The sequence below is a fragment of the Balaenoptera borealis genome, assembly GCF_965194805.1.
Source record: "Balaenoptera borealis genome assembly, chromosome: 12".
In the NCBI taxonomy this organism is placed as follows: domain Eukaryota; kingdom Metazoa; phylum Chordata; class Mammalia; order Artiodactyla; family Balaenopteridae; genus Balaenoptera; species Balaenoptera borealis.
In genome coordinates this window covers 87764640-87788415 of record NC_138869.1, presented here as the reverse complement: position 1 = coordinate 87788415, position 23776 = coordinate 87764640, and the positions used below count along the sequence as shown (strand labels likewise).

The 23776-nt window shown below is 42.4% G+C and overlaps 5 protein-coding genes and 2 pseudogenes across 7 annotated transcripts; 4 read left to right on the top strand and 3 right to left on the bottom strand.

Moving 5' to 3' along the window:
• Window positions 1–6249: 6249 nt before the first annotated feature.
• LOC309608042 (histone H2B type 1-C/E/F/G/I pseudogene) lies at window positions 6250–7808 on the bottom strand (annotated as a pseudogene). Its single transcript has 2 exons — window positions 7790–7808; window positions 6250–7737 (listed from the first exon to the last, which is right to left on the bottom strand). The product of its transcript is annotated as a histone H2B type 1-C/E/F/G/I pseudogene (transcript).
• Window positions 7666–10023, top strand: H2AC13 (H2A clustered histone 13). Its single transcript, XM_082347066.1, has one exon. It carries the CDS (start codon window positions 7949–7951, stop codon window positions 8339–8341), a length of 393 nt encoding a protein of 130 aa, XP_082203192.1. The 5' UTR covers window positions 7666–7948; the 3' UTR covers window positions 8342–10023.
• Window positions 10024–10044: 21 nt separating this feature from the next.
• On the top strand, window positions 10045–10478 carry LOC309607909 (histone H3.1; the record flags this gene model as incomplete). The annotated part of the gene is made up of 1 exon (XM_082347061.1): window positions 10045–10478. One exon carries the CDS (start codon window positions 10045–10047, stop codon window positions 10453–10455), a length of 411 nt encoding a protein of 136 aa, XP_082203187.1. The 3' UTR covers window positions 10456–10478.
• A 2275-nt stretch (window positions 10479–12753) lies between these two features.
• On the bottom strand, window positions 12754–13145 carry LOC309607916 (histone H2A type 1-J pseudogene; annotated as a pseudogene). The gene has a single exon. The product of its transcript is annotated as a histone H2A type 1-J pseudogene (transcript).
• Window positions 13146–13434: 289 nt separating this feature from the next.
• On the top strand, window positions 13435–20834 carry LOC309607905 (histone H2B type 1-C/E/F/G/I-like). The gene is made up of 2 exons (XM_082347053.1): window positions 13435–13835; window positions 18258–20834. The coding sequence occupies exons 1-2, from the start codon at window positions 13459–13461 to the stop codon at window positions 18337–18339; spliced, it is 459 nt and encodes a 152-aa protein (XP_082203179.1). The 5' UTR covers window positions 13435–13458; the 3' UTR covers window positions 18340–20834.
• Window positions 13843–18339, top strand: LOC309607924 (histone H4). The gene has a single exon (XM_082347076.1). It carries the CDS (start codon window positions 15675–15677, stop codon window positions 15984–15986), a length of 312 nt encoding a protein of 103 aa, XP_082203202.1. The 5' UTR covers window positions 13843–15674; the 3' UTR covers window positions 15987–18339.
• On the bottom strand, window positions 20833–23755 carry LOC309607923 (histone H4). Its single transcript, XM_082347075.1, has 2 exons — window positions 23284–23755; window positions 20833–21333 (listed from the first exon to the last, which is right to left on the bottom strand). The coding sequence occupies exon 1, from the start codon at window positions 23667–23669 to the stop codon at window positions 23358–23360; it is 312 nt and encodes a 103-aa protein (XP_082203201.1). The 5' UTR covers window positions 23670–23755; the 3' UTR covers window positions 20833–21333; window positions 23284–23357.
• Between the last annotated feature and the right edge of the window lie 21 nt (window positions 23756–23776).

Sequence of the window (23776 nt, the reverse complement as noted above, 5' to 3'; positions counted from 1 at the left end):
GAAGAAATCTGGGAAGAAGTGGAGCAGAAAGATTTGGAACCAGCATGGACATGAACTATCCTGGGTTCTGGGATGATCAAACCAGGTTAGGTGAAAACTTTATGCACTCAGCAACTTGTTTTTTGTTTGTTTGTTTTGTTGGCCATGCATCTTGTGGGATCTCAGTTCCCCAACCAGGGAAAGCCCAGAATCCTAACCACTAGGAACCAGGGAACTCCCTGCACTCAGCAAGTATTTTTGAACTCCTAACAGGAACCAGGGACTGTGAGACTGAGAACTGAAAGGTGAACAAGGCCACAGTACTGGTCTCTCCCCTAGGAGACCTTGCTGTCTAGAGCAGGAGGGAGGGCTTATCAAACAAGCAATTAAAACGTGAGGTGGTAGGAGAAGGGGACATTCCGGTGCTGAGGAAACACAGATGGGGCACGTAAGCCTAGAGGAAGGGAGTCAATGAAGGCCTCAGTAAGAAGGGCTGAAAGGGCTAAGTTAATATTTGAGGAATGAGTAGAGAATCAGACCTCATAACATGAGGGGAAATGGGAGGGCAAAAAAGTTTTGCTGGTAGAAAATGTGGAGAGGAAAAAAAAATGGAAGAATAGAAATAATTTTATCGTGGCCTGTGACTAGAAACTAATTTGTAGGTAAGTGTGTGACAGGAACGGTGACAAATGAGGTTGGAGATGTGGGCAGGTTAGGGCAGCAATCATTAAAATGTGGAAAGCTGCCCCGAGCAAAGTGGAAAGAACTTGTCCTGTCTTAGGATTCTCAAAGGTGACAACAAAGTCTGCTCACTCATGGGTTGCTACCTGCAGTTTGAAGAACTGTACCACACGGATCAACTTAATCCAAATGCAGAAGTATTACTAACATAAGTCTAAGAAAGAATCTAAAGAATTTGCAGCTAAGATGGGACGAGGTGGCCTGAAAGTGGTTATGGCCCGGGACTGCTAATCCATCGTGCTCTGCCTGTGTGGGCTCGGATGCCACCCTCTGAGAAAGCTCAGTGAAGAGCAGAGCCGCCAGGGAAAGCAGCTTCTAATCAGATATTTATCACGTCTCAGTTTAGACTTCCTTTTCCAGTTTTAGGGTAATGTGGCCATTCTTTTAAAAACAGAAAGTCCGTTTGCATGCGCACATAGATTCCTTTCTAGGAATAAAGCCCGGGGAGACAGCCGAGAGACAGCCCCTCCGCGCCCGGACCTGGGCACAGGTTACAGGATTGGCGACTGCTCCCTGCGGCGCTGGTTTCTGCATACAGCTTCGCTCCAGCAGCCGGTGGGCTCAAATTTCCGAAGCCTGACCAAGATACTATTGTTCATTATGACTGACGTGTGGTGGGCTGGATTACAGGGGGAAATGCTGGTTTTAAGGGACGAGATTGCAGAAATAAAAATGAAAACGAGAACAGTTGGCTAGGTCCCACCGAGATTTGAACTCGGATCGCTGGATTCAAAGTCCAGAGTGCTAACCATTACACCATGGGGCCCACGAGGGATGAATTTGGAAAGGTACCTCTTGTGACAAATATCCATCTTTTAGGCACCGGATCCCAACTAGTAAATTTTAAACAACGTGTTCCCCCCATCCCACCAACAAAACTGTACCGCCCCCTGGAGGGGCATTTTGAAAACGTGTGGGTGTTTTGGTTGTCTCAATGGCTCAGGGCACAACTGGCGTTGATAGAACAGGGCCAGAGATGCTGGAAGTTCAGCTGTGCTCAGGACAGTCCTATACCCAAGAATTATCGTTAGGACTGCACAACTTTTGTAAAACGACATTTTCATTTGGGTTTTCAGGGACCTTTTCTAAGGGTGAAATCCCTGCTTCCACCTTTGTACCTCCCACTTAATCATCTTATATACAACTAGCAATGCTGTGTGGGACCTGGTTAGGATTTTGACTTTTATCCTGAGATGGGAAGTCACAGCTTCTGGTTAAGTGTCCTGGGATACTCACTTTTGGAATATATGAGAAGTCTGAACATTCTGGGCCACCACACAGTTAGGAAGCCAGACCACATAAAAGTGCTCTGGCAGACAGTCCCAGCCCACAGCCAGTGTCAATTGCCAGACACGTGAGTGAAGATGTTTCCAGACGATTCCAGACCTCAGCGGCTGTCCCAAGAATCACAAGTCAGTGATCCTCCACCTGGGGCCCCAGACATCTTGGAGCAGACAGCCATTCCTGCTGTGCTCTGACCTAGTTCCTGATCACAGAATCCATGAACATAATAAAATGTTTTGTGCCACCGAGCTTGGGCTGCTTATTATGCAATAACAGTAACCTGAACAACTCTAGAAACAGGAATTTTCCTGATCTACTCCCTTAGTTTTACCCAGTAGGACTGTCCCCAATTTTTTGCCATTATAAGTAATGCTTTAGTGAACATCAGTGTCTTCTTATGGAGCTATATAAGTTTGTCATATGTTTTCAAAAATGATGATTGTTTACAAAATTGTTGGGCTTGCGTGGGGTTTTGTGAGAGTGGGATGATTAGAGATAAGAAAACTTCCCTAAAGACACCACCTAAGTGCTATGTACGGTTATTATACTAAGCTGTAAAAAAACATTTGTTGGGGTGTCATTCACTGAGTGAACATTCCAGGCTCTGTGCTTGGGGTATGGCTGAGAACAAGACTCCTTTGTTGGAATTCACCTCTTTCGGGATGGTTTTGCAATAATACTGTTTGATTTCCTGGATCTAGAGCCTAGCAGAGGTGGCGCCATCTCGTCTTGCTTTGCAGGGCATTTTTTTCAGCAGCTATTTAGAAAACATGCAGGCTGTCAAGGCTCTGTGCAGAAATTAAGTTGGACTAAGAGAAAAAGACACAAGAAGCTCAAAACTGCTCACCCCATAGCTCCCTTTCCCCAGCCACAACGGCCTCTTGCAGTTCCCAGAACACACTAAGTACCTGACTTGGGTACTTGTTCCTTTTGCCTGGAACAGATTCCTCCAGGTAGTGACTCAGCACTTTATGCCAATGACTCCTCCACGACGCCTTGTCTGCATACCCTCCTTAAAATTGAGATCCCCAACTTCCTATCCCCTTTCCTGCTTTATTTTTATCCAAATCACTGACTAAGGAGCTGATATATTAAGAATTTTATTAATTTATTCTTTTATTGCCTAGCTTACCCCTCCCCTCAAAGTGCCACAAGAGCAGGAACTTTCACAGGCTTTTTTTCACTGTGTATCCTCCATACTAGCATAGTGCTTGTCACATAATCATAGGTGCTTAACAAATACTTGATGATGAAATAAAGTAATTTCCCTTCTGCTGGCTGATTGGGTCACATAAAATCATTGGCTCTACAATTATATGCCTGATTTATAACTGGAATTGGCAATACTTTCTATATAATTCTTCTTCCCTTATTGAATGATGCTTAATTATTTCCCTGATACATATATTGTCTTATTCGATCCAAACAACTTTTTGATGAAACTGGGCTGGGTTTCTACCCCTGTTTTGCAGATAAGGAAACTGGTACAATGAGTTTCACTGACTTGTCTGTGATCGCACAGTGACCAGAATGGCATTTGCACCTTTGTGGTAGTGAAGTCACCCCTCGGTGACCTCAGATCATCCATTTTCTGGTATTTTGTTTTGTTTTGTCTTGTTTTGCCAAGGAAACATGGTCTTGGTATCTAAGAGTTCTAACTCCTACCTTCATTGCATGGAGAGGGAGAGGAAAACCTGGGGGCCACTAAACGAGAGGTTGGACTCATCTGCTTGGTTAAGCTTGCAGGTCTCCTTCTCACCCCTTTTCCTTTCTTCCTGCAGCACAGTTTTATAAATGACAAAGTTTTGTTTTAAAATTCTAAGTCTGTAGTCTTTTTTGTACACACAGATATTGAGATTCTAAATCAACACATTTGAGAGCCTGAAGGGTGCTAACCTCTCCCATATGTAAGTGCATCTTTGGGGGCTCTCATCTGGGAATTCAGTTTTATAAACCTTACGTGGAGTTCTTTCCCAGAAGTTGAAGAAAGGGTACAGAAATAGAACCTGGTCATAACAGGAGCAGGAATAGATGGATGAGGTTCTTTGAAAGCACTTCCAAAGCTCTAATGTTTCTCAGATATTAAGAAATCATGCAGTCAAATGTAAAATGATATAAAAGTGAAATTCCAACAATTTAATGACAGGTATGTGCACGGGAGTTGAGATGGAATGCTAGAATCTGAGCAAAGAAAGGTGAGGTGTGAGGATTGTTGGTGACCTCTACCTCAAAATCCTCCAGGGAGACAAGTAATTCATGCTAGATTGCAAGTGTGACTGTTTAAGATACAATTATACCAAGAATAAAGAGAGAGAAGTTATAGTGCTGTTAAAGATTTATGAAAATGTTCCTTAGGAATCAGGCTACTTCATTTACTTTCTTAACTTACTAAAGCAATTTATGACCAATAAATTGGTCAGTCAGGCCAGGCATACTTCTCATTACAACTAATATAGTGAATTCTAGTTTGATGAGTATCTCTTGTGAGTTTTGTTATCGTGAATATATTCCTCAGATGTAAGAATCCTAATAAAGTCCCAGCTTGAAGCATTCCATTGCTACTTCCAGTTTATAACAACTAAGGCTCATGGAAACACTGCAGAGGAAGACAGGCTAGGGGAGAAAGTCAGGTTTCTCCTTAAGGAAAGCAGGCCCTCCTTAAGCTCTATGGATTATCGCATCTCTGTTACAACTTCTATCTTATAAACCTGCTGAGACAGACTAAACAGTAGGTTCTCATAGAAGAATATGAGGTTATAGAAAACAAATTTATTAAAAAACTTGCATGAACGAAGGTGAGGAATGTACCTACTAAACATATGAAAATAACAAAAAACAAAGAATACCCTTATTGACAATAAGCCAATCTGTACAGTAGAGAAGACTTCCTGGATGGTGGAAGATAAAGCCCTTTTGAAGGCTAAAATCCTCTGCAGTCTTTTTTCTATTTTTCATGTAAAATATGAACTCAGGCCTGCTCTTTCTTATAATATTAACTACTTAAATTTCAGAACCTAACCTTAAAAATGAAAGTCTATAATTAATGATTCTCAAAAAACCAAGATGTTCCTCTACCCTGAAATTACAGTTCCAATCCTCCTTCATAAAAGTAGTCAAAAGAATGTGATGTAAAGAGTTGTCAGATTCTCTTTCTCCTGTCCAATATGGAATTCTCTGCCGGTATTCAAAACTACCACCGAGTTGTCTGTTCTCAGTGAATAAAAATGTGGGAGTCTCATTTGATTTGTAAGAGATCTCCTAGGAAGCCCAAACATTAGACATTGTCGCATATTCCTTAGATATAGATCTATGCAGTTTGCAATTCTGATCCCCTGGCTGGCTGCAAAGGTAACAATGTTGAATTTGACATCTCTTTTCAGCTGGTTAAAAAGAGGACTACTAGTTCCAAAACGGACCAGTGGTACTTTCTTCTTCTCCTTCATGCTCAGAGGAACAAAGAAACTCCTATGACTGCTAGATTAATTTAACAAGTAACGTGAGAGTCTGCTTCATTTAAATAACCATACAACGCTAAATTGGCATCTTGAATCGTGAATATTTCAGAACCTTATTTGATAAACGTTTCATGGTTCATACCTAGTGGTTTTATACTGAAATCCTGTCATCGTTTTGAGAAGCCCACTCCTGTAGATTTTAGTCCCACTAACCATTTCCGATGCCTTGAATGTGATATCTACTTTCTTACTTCAAGTGCCCAGAATGCTGTTTTGTACACCACCCTCCTCTATTGGTAATATTATTTATTCTGTGCTCCTTGGGCTTTCCATGCACATCTCTACTGAAGCATTTATTATCTTATGTGTGTTTTGTTTATTTATGGACAATGTGTACATGTGATTCAAAATTCAAAGTGCTTAAAACGGGCCCAATTAAAAAGAGCCTCCATCCATCCCTGCCCCTAGGCCATGCAGCACATTCCGCATTCTCTGGTTAATCTCTTTTTCGTGCCTAAAATACATCTCTGAGTCCACAGCACCTTTTCTTCCCTCCAAGGGCACCGCACCTTAGGCCTCACCTTATCCAAGATGAACTCAGCTACTTCGGGCGTAGAGGGTACTTCCTTCTCCGCCTTTGTTTGGAACAAGGAAGGGGCGGAGCGAGAAATGCGAGTCTTCCCCGCTCGGGTTTCTCTAGTTTTCAATTTGGTCCGAAGAATTCAAATAAACGGCTGCCCCCGCCCCACCCCCCACCCCCCCCCCCATCCCCCGCCTTGAGTACACTTTTTTTCCACTGTTGTCTTTAGAGTTTTGATTTATCTGTACTCTCAACATGGCAAGGCCGCGGCAAGGCGGGGAGGGGCTAGGGTTAATGGTGGTGCTAAGAGCCACGGTAAGGTCCTGTGTGCCAACATCCAGGGTGGAGTCAAGTGCATCTCCGGTCTCGTCTACAGAGACCCGCGGGGTGCTGAAGGTCTTACTATGAAATGTGACCATGACGCCATAACCTACACCCAACGTGCCAAGCGCAAAACGGTCACCGCTGTAGACTTTGTTCTCTCAAGCTCCAGGGACACACCCACTATGGCTTTGGCGGCTGACTGCATTGTATCTTGTATTGCCGTTTTCAATTGTAAAAGCTCTTTTCAGGGGTACCTATCTTTTCTTTTAAGGAGTTAGCTGTTCAGATCACATATTGTAGCTGGTCTTGTTCCTTAGTTCCTGCAGTAGTGTACGGCATCGTGGTCTGCTGCAAAGTGATACGAGAAAAAGGGCTATGCAGTGAATGGGTCTGGAGTTCCTGTACACGTAAAAATGGCTTCCATTCACAATGCTTACAGGCTCCCAGGCGCACTTTTAGAATGTGCTAAACGGCAAACATTTTAATTTGGGGCTTCCTAACTGTGAAATTAAACTAGTATCTAAAGGGAACCAGTCCAGTGACTTCCTGGATTTCCCTGGTGTTGTCATTGTTGCTCTCGAGGTTTTCAGATATTGTCTGTCCAGTCAAAAGACGGGGAGACAGGCTAGATGAATCAAAGAACGTAGTGTTGACACCAGAAATGCTCGCAAAAATGCACTTTCTTGTCTGAACATTTGTCAGATTAACACCAAATTTGGGTTAAACGTCACTTCCTCAAATATTACCCAGATCCAGCAAAGACACCTCCTCCTCCTCCTCTCTCTCTCCGCCCCCTCCACCCCCCGCACGGAAATGACAGGCAAGGCGCCCCAGCTCTTTTTTGAGAAGTGTTAAGCAGCTCTGAAAAGAGCCTTTGGGTTTGGCAACGCCTATAAACACATTTACTTGGAGCTGGTGTACTTGGTGACAGCCTTGGTGCCCTCATACACTGCGTGCTTGGCCAGCTCTCCAGGCAGCAGCACGCGAACAGCCGTCTGGATCTCCCTGGATGTGATGGTCGAGCGTAATGCGCCAGGCGCGACGCCTCGCCCGCGATGCGCTCGAAGATGTCGTTAGCGAACGAATTCATGATGCCTATGGCCTTGGATGAGATGCCAGTGTCCGGGTGAACCTGTTTCAGCACCTTGTACACGTACACGGAGTAGCTCTGCTTGCGGCTGCGTTTGCGCTTCTTGCCATCCTTCTTCGGCGCCTTGGTCACCGCCTTCTTCGAGCCCTTATTCAGGACACGAGTGGACTTGGCAGGCTCAGGCACGCTGAAGTACTGCGATCGAAATGAAACAAAACGCCGAAAAAATAAAAGGCACTTCTTTAACAACAAGGGTTTATGCAAATGAGGCGGGATAAAGGTTTCTGGTGATTGGTGATTTTCTCCAATGACGTCTTAGCTCAATTTTTGCCCAACCGAGGTAGGCATCCTGCATAGTCGCGTTTCCATTGGCCTAAATGAAAGTAAAATGTTAGCCAATCGTACAGCTTCCTTTTCGCGCCTAGCAGGGCCTATAAAATATGCGTTATAAAGTTCTTGCTCGTTATCTGTGATAGCGGTCGTTGATTCCGAACCATGTCCGGGCGAGGCAAACAAGGCGGTAAGGCTCGCGCCAAGGCTAAGACTCGCTCTTCGCGGGCCGGGCTTCAGTTCCCTGTGGGCCGAGTGCACCGTCTTCTCCGCAAGGGCAACTACGCCGAGCGAGTCGGGGCCGGCGCGCCGGTGTACCTGGCGGCGGTGCTGGAGTACCTGACGGCCGAGATCTTGGAGCTGGCGGGCAACGCGGCCCGCGACAACAAGAAGACGCGTATTATTCCGCGCCACCTGCAGCTGGCCATCCGCAACGACGAGGAGCTCAACAAGCTGCTGGGTAAAGTCACCATCGCGCAGGGTGGTGTCTTGCCCAACATCCAGGCCGTGCTGCTGCCCAAGAAGACTGAGAGCCACCACAAGGCCAAAGGCAAATAGAAGTCTGGATTAGTTTAATGCAGCTCAAGTTTCTCAATCAAACCAAAGGCTCTTTTCAGAGCCACCTACAGTTTTCTGGGAAGAGCTGAACACTAAGCTTACAAAGTTTCTTGTGCTCTAGATAATACTTCGGACCATTATAGGTGAATTACATGAACCTCAAAACTTGTGTTAGGAAGTGATTTCCACTCCATGTTAAAGTGTGTGAAATAACCTATAAACTTTGATTCATCAGCATTGGCAGATTTGAGGGGTTATGTGGAGTGAGTCATTCTTAAGTATTGTCACCTTCACCTCTACCCATCACGAACCTCTGGAAAGCACAAACTTCTGGTGGAAGGTCAATGTGCCTTTTTGTGGCAGTTTTAAGACATTTTTGTTTTCTGGGTTCTAGACATCCTGAGTATTCAGGGATCAAACCAAACCTGTATCTTAGGTCAAAGGCCATTTTTGGAGCCGTAAGATTTCTGAGAAAGACCTAATTTCACGTCAGTGTGCATTACCTTTTACATTGCTGATTAAGGAAAATTTAAATACTCAGGCTTCTTATCGGAAACGTTAGCTGAGGTGCCTGGCAATTATACTCATTGTTTATTATTGGGTTCTCAAGTATTTTCCAAGCTCCCTTGCACCCATCCATACAAACAGGTGTCTATATAAGTCGATGATCATTCGTTTCAGGATAAAAATGCGATATTCTAGTTTTAAAATGCCGTTTTCTTGGTCTTTTTATTGTTAAAAGACCTTGTACTGATGGGATTAGATCATTTTTTCCTTAAAAAAAAAAAAAAATAGCTTGCCTTGGTAATTTCTAGGCCCTGGGGGGAGGGGGAGGATCAGATGTATCAGATGCCAGGCAAGGAGGCTCTCCTAAGGTTCTGCCAGTTGCTAAGGAACTATTGGATGTAGATGCAAACTCAAGGGGTGTGTAGCTTGCGGTAAACATAGGTTACTGGTGGGGAATTAGATTCTTTAAAAACAAAGGAATTACATTCTTAAAATAGAAAAATAAATTGTGCTGCAATGGAATTGTTTTATATTAACTAACAATGAAAAGAAGTTCATGTAAGGATGAGTTTCCCTATGAAGTTATTAACCCTTTAATTCCTCACATGCAAATCAGATTGCACTTACTGAAAAAAATTTAAAAGTTCTTAAAATTCGTGTTTGAAGGAAAGCTGAGGGGTGATGGTACAGCGTTGCTATTAACCAATTGTGGCCACTGATCACTGGATATGTGGCTAGTTTGAACAAAGTAGTGGACAAGTAATATACACACTGGATTTCAAACAGTGCAAAATAAAAAAAAAGTGAAATATCTAACAATTATATTGATTACATGTTGAAATGAATATTTTAGATATATGGGGTTAAACAGAATACTATTAAAAATAATTTCTTCTGTTTTTATTTTGTTCTAATGTTGCTAGAAAAGTTTCCGTTTTTTATGTAGCTTGTATTTATTTCTACTGGAAATTGCTGTTACAGAGCAAACAACTTTACAGGAAAAATGAAAAAAAAATTGAGGCCACAGATAACTGAGACTATCGGAGGATTGCGGGAACTACAAATAAAATTTTCGAGTCCTAACCAGTACGGTTACCGGTTGGATAGTCCTGGTCTCGTTTTGTCCAATCAGCTTGTGACTCTCGCTATAAATAGGTGGCCAGGCGGCGCCTGTATGCTAGCTGAATCATCTAGCCATGGCTCGCACTAAGCAGACCGCTCGCAAGTCCACAGGCGGTAAGGCGCCGCGCAAGCAGCTGGCCACCAAAGCGGCCCGGAAGAGTGCGCCGGCCACGGGCGGCGTGAAGAAGCCGCACCGCTACCGGCCCGGCACGGTGGCCCTGCGCGAGATCCGCCGCTACCAGAAGTCCACGGAGCTGCTGATCCGCAAGCTGCCGTTCCAGCGGTTGGTGCGCGAGATCGCGCAGGACTTCAAGACCGACTTGCGCTTCCAGAGCTCGGCCGTGATGGCGCTGCAGGAGGCGTGCGAGGCCTACCTGGTGGGGCTCTTCGAGGACACCAACCTGTGTGCCATCCACGCCAAGCGCGTCACCATCATGCCCAAGGACATCCAGCTCGCCCGCCGCATCCGCGGGGAGAGGGCGTGAGCCTGAAGGTCTCCCATTCACCCCAAAAGGCTCTTTTCAGAGCCGCCCATATGCACACTGAAAAAGGACTGTTTCCCTGCTAATTACTGCTACTACCTTTGCTTGTGGGAGACAGATGGACTTTATACATTTTGATTTTCTAAGTACCAGGTGTATGTGTTATTTCCATCTCCCAACTTAGTAAAACAAGTGGTTAGACCTTCCTTACATTCCTAATTTCTCTTAGTTAGAAAACACATTACTGCTATGATTAGACTGTCAGATGTGATCATGCCCATTCCTTTTCTGAGGGGGCTTGTGAAATGCAGGACCTATGATTTCCACATGGGATTTAGGGTGATGCTAATATTTTACCAAGTTAAAATGATCTAATGCTTTCTACTTGGATTAACACCATAAGCAAAAAGTAATTGAGTGTCCCCTCCCAGGAATCAGCCTTCCTATGGGAAAAAAGATTTGATGGGAAGCAGTCGTCCCCCACCCCTGCCACATCTAAGGCCAATTTCTAAACAGATCGGTATTCTTGAGTGTGTAAACAGGGCCTTCTGGCTTGGGGAACTGAGATATTAAGTCAAGAGGGACCCACAAGAGATGGCCCTTTCTGCTGGCTGGGTAGGGCACCCTCTCCTGGATATATGCAGTCAGTATATTGCTTCTCCAAGTAATCTTTCAGTTCTCATTATTTGAAGATTTATTCAGGGGAAATGAGCAGTCCTAGTTATGTGTACGTTTCTAATTATGTGGATACAAATATTCCATGTCTCTAAACTCTCTATGTGCTGAACTCCGGTAGTCAGTTATCCTACCTAAGCTTTTCTGGAATTTCAACATAATTTCATCATTCCATACAAGGAACTTGGAGTTTTGCTATAGTAATTGGCTCACAAAAATGAATACTCAGACACCAGACCATTTTGGCTCATGCTAATGGGTAGATGGTGATGCCAAGTACTAAGATAAGAATCACTGGGAAAGTAGTGATGATGATGTTCAGTCTGGGATATACATTTTGAATTTCCCGGAGATCTACAAGAATATCAGAAAGTAGATGTATGTGTATGTCTGAACTTGAGATAAGTCTGGGATGGACATAAAAATTTGGAAGTCATTAGTATATATAAAGCATTTGAAACCAAAGGACTGGCCTAGAGATCCCTCTGGCTCTTCCTCTCTTGTGACCACTCTGCTTTATTTGCCACTATCGAACTTTTTGTCATTTGCCTGCACATACCACAAGCCATGAATTTGGTGACGCTCATTTTCTGCTGGAATCCCTACACTTTCCTCTATTTCCCGATTTCCTTTAATCCTCAGACCAAGTGTTACCTCTCACAGATCTTACTCCTCTATGCTCCCCTTATATTCTGAGCTTACTTATCTTGCTACATTGTTCTTTATTTACTCTTGTTTCTCCCCATTAGATTTTCTTTAGGACCGGCGGCGTCTCATTAACATTGTATCCTTAATGCATGGTACCCAAGTGTGTGATATTTTTTGAAAACAAGTGCATTAGAATTTAATAAAAGAGGAAACAGAAGAAATTGCCTTTGTGCCTGCATTTCTTGAAATGGCAAAACTGCAAAGTGGCATATATGTTCCAAATCTTTCCTAAAGCATAGAATTAAAGGACCTTGCTATGCCTGATCAGAAATACGAACATACCAGAATCTTTTATTATTCTGAAAACGGCCTTTGGTTGTTTCAGAATTCATCTTTTTTTTTTTCAAACTGTAAGTCTTAATCATTAGTGCTCTTGGAATCAATAGCATCCAGCACCATCGTTGTTACAGTCCAGCTTGAATTGTTCTATTTGTATATCTACTTAATTTTTCCAGCCTAGGTAACGACTGGGTATCGTTAAGCGTTTTAAAACTCTTTAAGAGCAAAATTTTTAAGATGCAGGATTTACTATCTTCCTGACACCCCAGATGAGTTTGTGTATCATTCACAAAAAACCACTTCAGGGTCCCTCCAACAGATGCTTTGGCTTCATAAAAACTCATTTATACCACTTGCCTACCTCCCACATACGGACATAGGCGAGTTAACTTAATAACCTTGTAGCTTCAGTGATTTTGAAATTAGTCTGACACAAATGTGAATTTTGTTGACAACGGCTCTTAAACACCAACTCCGAAATATGGAACAGAAGAGATGAGGACACCCTAAGACTGAAACCTAATTTGAGAGTATCAGTACTGTACTTCACAGAATAAATTAAAAGTGTACCAAGTCGTGTCACCTTTTTTATGATGATAGAAGTGGCTCTGAAAAGAGCCTTTTGGTGTTTCCAAACTTAGTCCCTACTTGGTCTTGTGGTGGCTCTCAGTCTTCTTGGGCAGTAGCACGGCCTGGATGTTAGGCAGGACACCACCCTGCGCGATAGTGACTTTACCTAGCAGCTTGTTGAGCTCCTCGTCGTTGCGAATGGCCAGCTGCAAGTGACGCGGGATAATGCGCGTCTTCTTGTTGTCGCGGGCCGCGTTACCCGCCAGCTCCAAGATCTCGGCCGTCAGGTACTCCAGCACCGCCGCCAGATACAACGGCGCGCCGGCCCCGACCCGCTCGGCATAGTTGCCTTTGCGGAGCAAACGGTGCACTCGGCCCACGGGGAATTGGAGCCCGGCCCGCGACGAGCGACTCTTAAACTTTGTGCGAGCTTTACCGCTTTGTTTCCCTCGCCCAGACATAACTACTTACCTATAAACGCTTTCAGGGATAACTGACACAAAAGCCAAGAAACGCAGCTTTTATAGCCCCCTGCTAGGAGCGAAAAGGAAGCTATACGATTGGCTAACATTTTACTTTCATTTAGGCCAATGGAAACGCGATTATTCAGGATGCCTACCTTGATTGGGCAAAACTGAGCTATGACTTCACTGGAGAAGAATCACCAATCACTAGAAACCTTTACTGCACCTCATTTGCATAAAGCCTTGTTCTTAAAGAGGTACCTGTTGGTTTCCTTAATCGTTCGTTTTACCTTGATCGCAGTTCTTCGCCATGCCGGAGTCTGCCAAGTCCACTTCTGCTCCAAAGAAGGGTTCCAAGAAGGTGGTGACCAAGGCCCAGAAAAAAGATGGTAAGAAACGCAAGCGCAGCCGCAAGGAAAGCTACTCCGTGTACGTGTACAAAGTGCTGAAGCAGGTCCACCCGGACACTGGTATCTCGTCTAAAGCCATGGGCATTATGAATTCGTTTGTCAACGACATCTTCGAGCGCATCGCGGGTGAGGCGTCGCGCTTGGCGCATTACAACAAGCGCTCGACCATCACCTCCAGGGAGATCCACACGGCCGTGCGCCTGCTGCTGCCCGGCGAGCTGGCCAAGCACGCCGTGTCCGAGGGCACCAAGGCTGTCACCAAGTATACCAGCTCCAAGTGAGTCACTGATTGCTGAGCGATTGATCAGACTTTCTCACACCTAATGGCTCTTTTCAGAGCCACCTACACTTTCCGAAAAAGAGCTTGTCCGTTGTTAGGTCTGTTTTGAAATGTTTCATGTTTCTTTGAATGTGTAAGTATAGCTTTAGATAAAAAATTTCTACGTTTTTGGGGGAGCCTTGATTCTCATGCATTTTTGCATGTTTGTTACAATTGGCTTTCACTATTATAAGTAGCTTTCGTGTACTTAATGAAGAACTAATAATGCATGTATCCTTCGGTTTGCAGAAGTATTTGAAGATAAATCTTTGCACTGCAAGTAGCCAGAGCATCGCAATAACTCCTGGGGTTTTCTTTAATCTTATCTCTGGATCCTATCCCGATAAGCTACCTAGTTTTTGGGTCCTATCCAATAATCTACTTAGCTACTTACTGCCTATGAAATTGAAGTAAGGAATTACTTACTCCTTCTGGAGGATCCAGAAGTCGAAGGTATTAGCTGACAAGGAGGCCGAATTCGCAGCCAGTGTGTCTTGAGTGCTTCCTCCCTAAGCTGCAACAGGTCCACAACTTTATGCATTATTAAAGTCTCAGCCTTAATAGTTGGAAGCTAGGGTAATTTTAAGATAGAGTGCTGACAGGACTTGATGACTTAAGAGTTGCGAGACAGCATAATGTAGGTTGTTCCATTTTCTAGTTTCTCACCTAGTTCCCTCTCCTTTCAATTTACCCCACCTTGCTCCACCACCTCTCATACGTAACTGTAAAATGACAAACATTGTTAAAGGGATTAGATGGCTTTTAGTCATGGAGTAAACAAGAGCAGTTTGAAAAATAAACCTGAGTCCTTTCTCTTGTGCCAGGCTAAGAGTAAAGAGTTGGAAATTTTAAAAATTTTCCTTCACCTCTTCAGTTCTCTTTGAAATGATTATAACTTTTCTATGTTGGCAGGAATGCCTGGTGCCTCTGAAAAACCCAAAGGCGTTTTCTTTTTTCTTGAAACAAGTTACAATGTTAATACATTTTAATGGAAACACAATAGGAAGGACTAGTGTCCCCAGTACATTACAGAAATTACGTTAAAGAGGGTACTTTATCACTGGCAAATAAATCCATAAATCATGCTTGCTGACCACTTGATCAACAAAAGACAAAAAAAAAATCATCTATCCCCAAATTAATTCTGAATGTAACAAATAGATTTTGGAAACCATAGTATATAGAACAGAATAGAATTTTAGTAATAGCTCCAAGTATGATGTTAAAGGCATTTCATTGGTGGAGAAAAGAATTATTTTAAAAATCTGGCTGTTTAAGGAATTGCTAGGGAATTGTTTAAAACTGTGCTATGGAGAATTCATGGGGAGGAATAATAAGCAGATATTAATAACTTATTAAAAACTCAAGGGAAATTGAGTTAAATATACCAGTGTAAAGAGGTTTTAAAAGGGCATATGCAGCATTGCATACATTTTCTTTGAAAGAATATCTGCTTTTATCTATTCACCAAAATACCAAATTAGCTACCAGCAGTGATCTCTGTGTGGTGAGATAACGAGTTTTGCCCTTTTCCACAACACTAATGTTTTGCGTTCGCGTTCAAAAGCAATTGTTAAAGCCTTAAAACATGGTAACAAAATAAGTTACCACAGCGTGAAACAGTACAAAAAAACAGAGAAAGCCTCTTTTTCTTTTTTTTTGGTCAAATTCCCCTCCCCCCCCTTAGGGCGGGACTTCCCGCCTTCAGGTTCTCAGTTCGGTCCGCTAACGGACGTATAAAGACTTGCATCCGCGAACTGTAGAAGCTAGGCTTTGGTGGGCTTCCAAGTGTTCGTTATGTCGGGTCGTGGGAAAGGGGGGAAGGGTCTCGGAAAGGGGGGCGCCAAACGCCACCGCAAGGTCCTGCGCGATAATATCCAGGGCATCACCAAGCCCGCCATTCGGCGTCTGGCCCGGCGTGGTGGCGTCAAGCGCATTTCCGGCCTTATCTACGAGGAGACCCGCGGGGTGCTGAAGGTGTTCCTGGAGAACGTGATTCGGGACGCTGTCACTTACACCGAGCACGCCAAGCGCAAGACTGTCACCGCCATGGATGTGGTCTACGCGCTCAAGCGCCAGGGACGCACCCTTTATGGTTTTGGCGGCTGAGTGTTTAGTTTTGTGTCTGTTCCTTTAACAAAAGGCCCTTTTCAGGGCTTCCTACTTTTCCCTTGTAAGGAGCTGTGATTCTGATGTTTTTCATTGCTTGGAGTTGTTAAAATAACGAAAAGTGTGATTATTGTAGTTTGGTCTGCAAAACTGTTTTGTGCTTACTCTGGGACGCGTGTGTTCCCAATCCCGCCCAGGTACAGCAGGGGTCGTTAGGATCGCTATCCAGTCAATTCCTTACCTAAGGATATATTGTCGCTGAATTGGTATGGGGTCTTTAGTTGTGTAATTTGCTAAACGAGGTAGTGGGGAAAGTCCTTGCAGATGCCTACGTTCACTACTACGTAACTTTCTTTTAGAAAGTAATTTTTATAATTTAACCACCTATGAAAAGTGGGGTAACTTTGTGTCAGTTAATACACTGTACCACTGGCAAGAAGTCACACACAATCGAGTCTGGCACCGTTACTTGGAAAAAGTGTATTCAGATCCCAAACTGGGAAAGTGTTTTATAGAAAAAGAATTCGTCTTTAAGGTTAGTTAGTGACATCTCTGCCCCTCTAAAGGTAATAACTATCTTGTCAAATCAAGCTCGCAGGCATGTTCTATGTGCCTGGAGGGATAGTCAGTAGCCTATTGCTGGTCTGGATCACTTATTTACCACAAAGGATAGGGAGAACATTTTATACAAATTAGTCCACTCATAGAGTCAAGTGAGTAAAGGGTTTTTTTGGTTGCTTTTAAAAGGCGAGGCTCATAATTGGCGCTCATTAAGTCTTAATTTATGTATTTGGTGAAATGGTGAATGTCACTGGTGACAAGAACTGGGGAGGGACAGTTATAGTAATGGATTCAGATAAAGCAAAAGTACAAAATTCCTGGTCCACATATGGAGAGCACATATGTTTTATTTAGACATATTTTTCTTAATTTTTTTGTCACTAATGTAAGCATGTTAATGAAAAATGTACTTGTTTTCAACTTGTGAAAAATCGTCCGATTTGGCACCGCTAAGCAGACCCACATATATTTTCGACATAAAGAATAACCTCTCTGTTTAGGATGTAAAAGATAAAAATAAATATTTTAAGAGATGTAAATGTCCTGTTTTGTGACTTTACTACCAAAGGGATGCAAGATGGTGAAACATTTAAGCATAATCATTAGAAGCAGATGGCTTGGGATTAAACCTATACCACCATTCTCTTGTGGTGAGAACGGGTTAAGTTACACATCTTTTCTGGGCCTTAGTTTCTCCATTTATACAATTGTGTGATAATGATATTGATACCTCGCTCAGAGGATTGTTTTGAGGATTAATGAGTTGATAAATGAAAAGTGCTTAAGTACCAGTGCCTGACAAATAGTAAGTGCAATGTGAAGCAGTTATTACTCATTTATGCCTCATCCCTAATTGCATCACAACCACATTCCAGCTGAGATTCTCTAGTCTGTTATGGGGCCATGGGAAATACCCTAAAGTCAATATGTTTTTTGAAACAGTTTTTGCACTTGGAGATATTATCTTGATTATTCCTACTGTGTCACACCTGTTCGTTTGTACTCACATTCTGGGTGGTAAATAAAAGGCAGGAGGAGCCTTCCTTAGCCTTCTGAGGATGATTACAGCATAACTGGATAGGTTTGCTGCGATTTTTGTCTTTCTCTTTCTCACTTTCTATCAACCTCATCTCATTTTTCTGAATAGCCATAGGATTTAACTGCCAAAGAGAAACTCAGACATCATGTGGACAAAAGATCTGTCTCTTATGTGAAGGCACATAAGAATTACTATGAAAAAGTTGTTTGTTTAAATAATAACTGGTCTTTCAATAGACCAGTTAATCAGAATCTGTAGGATTGGGTCACCTCAAATACAACTCATTAGCACCTCCCATTTCTACTGGTCCCACAGGCCTTTTCAAATCTAAGGGGAAATCTCGGTGTTTTAATACCATCTTTTCATCAATTTCAACTTTAAGAGAATGCTCTCAAAGGCTGTGGAACTCTCAGACCCAAAGCTCAGACCCAAATTAAGGGACAAAGGATCAATCATCCTTTGTCGCAATGAGAGGGCCTGTCCAGGAGTTCAAGTTTTTACCTTTCTCCCAAGAGAGGATTTAGTTCAAAATTCATGGGTTTATTTTATCTGTTGTTAATGGATTAAAGTTTGTTGCATAAAAAGTTCTTGCTATAAACATCTGCTAGGTTCAGCGGTTATAGAATCAAGACATCAGAAACCACGGACAACCTCTTGGCTTTCCTTTCCAGCTGTACTGGGAAAACTACCCTTAAAAAAGAAACCATAGGAGTTCCCTGGTGGTGCAGTAGTTGGGGATCTGCCTGCCAATGAAGGGGACATGCGTTCCATCCCTGGTCGGGGAGGATCCCACATACTGCAGAGCGGCTAAGCCCGTGTGCCACAGCTGCTGACCCTGCACTCTGGAGCCTGAGAGCCACAACCGCTGAGCCCGTGCACCACAACTACTGAAGCCCGCACGCTCTAGGGCCCACGTGCTGCAACTACTGAACCCACATGCTGCAACTACTGAGGCCCACGCACCTGGAACCCATGCTCCGCAACAGGAGGTGCCGCAGTGGGAGGCCCACATACTGCAACAGAGAGTAGCCCCTGCTCTCCCGCTCGCCACAACTGAAGAAACCCCACGTGCAGCGACAAAGACCCAATGCAGACAAAAAAACCAAAAAAACCAAAAAACAAAAAAACACAACATAGTCTACACTAAAACCTTAACAAATAGAAAAAATTATTGTGACTAAATACCCTGAGAATCAGCATGTATTACTTAACACAGTTTCATTGCTTGTTCAGGACTCTAACCTAGTTAGTATACAGGAAAGCTCTCAGTCAATATCATCAGGAATGTTAGTTAATTAATTCATTTATTCATTAATATTACTGAATGACTGCTGTGCTTCAGGCATTGTACTTGGCACTGGTGATACAGCAAGGAAAAAAACAGTCTCTTTTTACTAGGGAAAGACAGAAGATAAACTAATACACAATCATTTTTCTACATCCAATGGCCAATTATTAGTCTTCATTTTATTTGACCTATTGGAAACACTGACATAATTGACCCTACAATTTCTCTTTGATATATTTTCTTCACTTGGTTCTCTCTTACCAGAGGCTCTGTATCTATTGCTAGCTCATCTCTTCTCCCCAGACCCTTAAGGTTGGGGTATACAGGGCTAAGTTTTTACTACTTCTTTTTCTGTACTCACTCGCTTGAAGATCTCACCAAGTTCAGACTTTCAATACCAGCTGTACATTAATGACTTCCAATTTTATATTGCCAACCCAGGCTTCTCTCCTAAACTCCAGACAGACATACACCCAATTTCTTTTTCTTTTCTTTTTTTTTTTTTTTTTGTGGGGGTGAGGTGGGGGGCGAGTGGCTTGCAGTACCTTAGTTCCCCCACTAGGGATTGAACCCAGGCCTCAGCAGTGAAAGCACCGAGTCTGAACCACTGGACAGCCAGAGAATTCCCTACAGTTCCCTATATTTTTTCTTCACATGGATGTTTGACATCTTAAAGTTAACATGTCCAAAATAGAATCCTTAGTACTCCCCCATCCTAATCTTTCATTAAAACATTCCCCCATTTAGTTGATAATTACTTCATTCTTGTCCATTCAATTCTTCTAGAAATCCTCTTGATTTTGCCTTCAAAATATATATGGAAACATCAATTCTCTGTACCACTATGCTACCACCCTGGCTTGAGGACCGTTTTCTCTCCCCTAGGTTACTGGCTTCAGTTTCCTTAATATTTTTCCTACTTCCACATTTGACTCCCCACTGTCCTGTGGGAAGGTACTTTGATGCCCTGGTAGCCTCCAAACACACTACCAGGCAAGCTCTCCCATGGCATAAAAAGACTCAAATTAAATCAAAATGTTGGGGATGCATGATTTTTTAAATCAATTTAAACACATAACCTGAGACAAGGGGAAAGATGTAGGGTAAGTTAAGACTTAAAGTAAGGGTTCAAGGAGATAGGCCACAGTAGCTGAATCATGGGTTACACAATGCTCAGATATCTTTCTGCTGCATCAACCTTTCTTACTGATGGTTTGGTTATGAAGCCCAGAGTCCAGGTTTGGGCAAGAATGTCCACAGATAGACCCTGGCCTATCAAAGAGAGATTATTACCCCTGGCCACACCTGTTGCTCACCAATTTGCCTGCCAAATAGCCATGGGTTTTATTTGTGTTATCTTGGGCAAAGGACGCATGGGGGCCAGAATGGATACCCCATATCCCAAATATATTTAGTGTATCAGGAATATTTAGTGACTCATGTAACCCAGGCATATTTAGTGTCCAGGTGTATCAGGTATAAGTAGTGCCTCAGGATCGTGCAGATCTCCTGGTCCTTTCTCCTTATACTTAACACACATGTGCTCTACTTTCTAACTACTTATCTATACAGTACTTAATGCATCTTATGAGTTTCATCCATCACATTTGTTTCTCTGTAGCAGAATTAAATCTTTGCAAATAGTATAAGAAATACATATTTCATAATATTTAGGAAGCCAAGATCAAGAATTGGATTAGATATGCTCAGACCTTTAGATAGGTATTTTATAATAGAGTATTTAAATTTTTATCTTTTGTTTAACTTGGTCTGTTTTTTATTAATATGACATAGTTGTGAAAAAGGGATGAAGGCTTACTTGTTTAAGGAGGAGTGGTTCTAAACCTATATTAATAACCACATTCCTATGAAAAAGGATTTTGTATAAAATCCCATCACTCTTCTGTATTGTTTTGTAGACAGGGCCAATCAATCTATATTTTATATTTTCGAAAGTCATGTTAAGTATTACTTTTTATCAAAAGTTCTTTTAATGGAATATTTTTCTAAAATTTGATGAGTCAGTTTGAAAAATATAGCAACTGAAAGTATATAAAAAGGTTTTAGTAAAGGACCTTTAGCCACAATCAAATCAGTTCATTCAGTCCAAAGTGATTAATTCTTGGGAATTCCCTGGCGGTCCAGTGGTTAGGGTTCCGCGCTTCCACTGAAGGAGACACAGGTTCGATCCCTGGGGTGGGGGGGGACTAAAATCCCCTCACGCCACGTGGCCAAAAAAAAAAAAAAGTAATTAATCATTGCTTTGTTGATCTTGGGTTAAGCAGCCTGCTTCTAATATGGCTTGCAAAATCTTAAATCAGACCTGTGGTAGAGCTTGACAGTATCAGGTACAGTTATTTATTAAAGTTCTTTTGATGTTTCTTCTGGAAAACTCAATTTCAGATCTGTTTTGTAGCAGGGGCCCTTTAGAGATAACTGCATAGAAAACCAGCAACTATCTGTTGATGATAAGAGAGAAAACGTCTGGTCAATGTATTATATTAATCAACATTATCAGTATGGAGTAGGATAGAATCGCCAATTTAGGTATGTATTATGAATAGTGAGGACATTGACATACCTCCCAGTGCGCTTTGATATAGGCCATAAAGTATTTGCTATTATTGTCACCAAATGAGAAGGTATTTATACCTAGGAACAAAATCTGTTGGCAGGTTTTTGTGTCTTTTATATGCATATAATTATGGTCTACCCAACTTAAAAAGTATAACTGTTAAACATTTATATCAATAACATTTTATCTGGTTAACTTAGGGATGTATAGTTTCCTCTTTTGATTTGCTCTCTTTTTTCAAATATTGCACAATATATAGAGAACAATTCTCACAACTGTATACGCTTCATTACAAATATAAATGAGAGAACAAACCTTACGTTTGGCCTAGTGGTCACAACAACAAAAATAATTTAGATATAAATAGATAATACCTTAATGGCTTCATTATTCAAAATTTGGGGGTCTGGATTTAGAAAAAGTAATATCAAAAAGAAATCAGGCTATGAATGTAATAAGAGATTTCTACAGCCAAATACTAAAATATTGGGTATAAGATAGCATTTAAACTATGCACAGAATACTTAGGGATTTTTTTTGATGTTTTTTTTTTTCTTTTTTCTTTTTTAAAGAACTGGGAGACTTTTGTCAAAATTATTCGAGAAATCAATGGAAAGCCACAAATAGTAATAGACCCTCAGAAAATGCTGGGGAAATATAATTAAAAGCAAAATCTCCCAATTCAGAAAAGCTCTCCAAAAAGGGAGTAGGAACAGAAAAGTTTTACTATTGCATAAGCATTAAACCAGAATGTGAAGCATGTCACAGGCAATTTGCTAAAGGGATTGCAAAGCAAGGAGGGAAATCTCTTTTATACAGCTAAATGGGTACAACCCTTTCAAACATTATGTAGGCTTAGCAATTTGGAATCTTGTGATAAGGGAAGTTAGGCCTGTCTCTTTTTGGAACAGAGATTGTGTTATCTTCCTTGATTGTATTTCAAAGAGGAAACATTCCTGAGTTGGGAGACTGGCTAGATGAGTGTTTAGCACTTGACATTATGAAGATTAACTACTGGTGAGGCAAAGAAATTTTTAACTTCAGCTATAAAATATGTAAATCTGGTCATTGTTTTCTCATTTTTTGTACATGTGGGCAGTTGTCCTTTAGTTTGTGTCTCTGCATTAGTCAAGCTTTCACCTTTGGCTTTGGATTTTTTCCTATAGCTTCTAAGACCTGTGGGAAGATACTAAGGCATCCTTTGAGGTTAGGTCTGGATTTCCTAATCTGTTAGGAAAAACTCTACCAAGGATCTTTTTTTAATTAGGTCTCCTAGCTTAGAGGGCTGCCCTGTATTTTTTCATCGTAGAGAACACTTCTGTAATGCGACCTTGTTTTTTTTATAATTTAGTTCACGCCTTTTAATCACATCCCACCCTCACTAACTATTCTGTGAGATATTACAGTGAGCCTGTCCTTTATCAGCCTTCCATACTTAAGTGTTAAAGCCTATTTAACAGCCACGGGTTTGTTTCTTGAGCAGAGAACACATGGAGCTAGAATAGGTTATTGTGATCGAATCGTAAGGCCTTATGTATACTAAATATGCCACGAATTAGTGAGGAGCCAGGTGCACTTCTTTTCCATCCCTTTCTAAACATTCGCTTGCACTCCATCTACAAAGAGAAATGTCACTCTGGTAAAACTTTCAAGTCACATGTATTTGGGTGATCCGTTTGCTTCCAGCTTATGACCATCTAAGCTTTCTGTGCTCAAGCAAAGGAACTTTCACAGTAAAGGGTGTAAGCTGTGCTCCTAAATAGTTAAGGATAAAGAGCAAAACGAAGAGCCAAGGATGTAGAGAATGTGAAGCGTGAAAAAGCTCAAAACAAACCAGCATCACGGCTCCTCAGATGAAAAGATGGGGGCCCTGAAAAGGGCCTTTTGTTGAACAAAGAGCGCGAACACTCAGCCGCCGAAGCCGTAGAGAGTACGTCCCTGGCGCTTGAGCGCGTAGACGACATCCATGGCAGTAACAGTCTTGCGCTTGGCGTGCTCTGTGTAGGTGACGGCGTCCCGGATTACGTTTTCCAGAAACACCTTCAGCACCCCGCGAGTCTCCTCGTAAATAAGACCAGAAATACGCTTCACACCGCCACGCCGAGCCAAGCGTCGAATAGCAGGCTTTGTGATGCCCTGGATATTATCACGCAGAACTTTGCGGTGACGCTTGGCGCCCCCTTTTCCAAGGCCCTTACCGCCTTTGCCGCGACCAGACATGCCGAAAACCTCGAGGCTTAACAAAGGTTAACTTCCAGGCCTCCCAGATGCAGGCCTTTATACGTCCGTTGGCGGACCGAACTGAGAACCTGGAGAAAGGTAGCGGG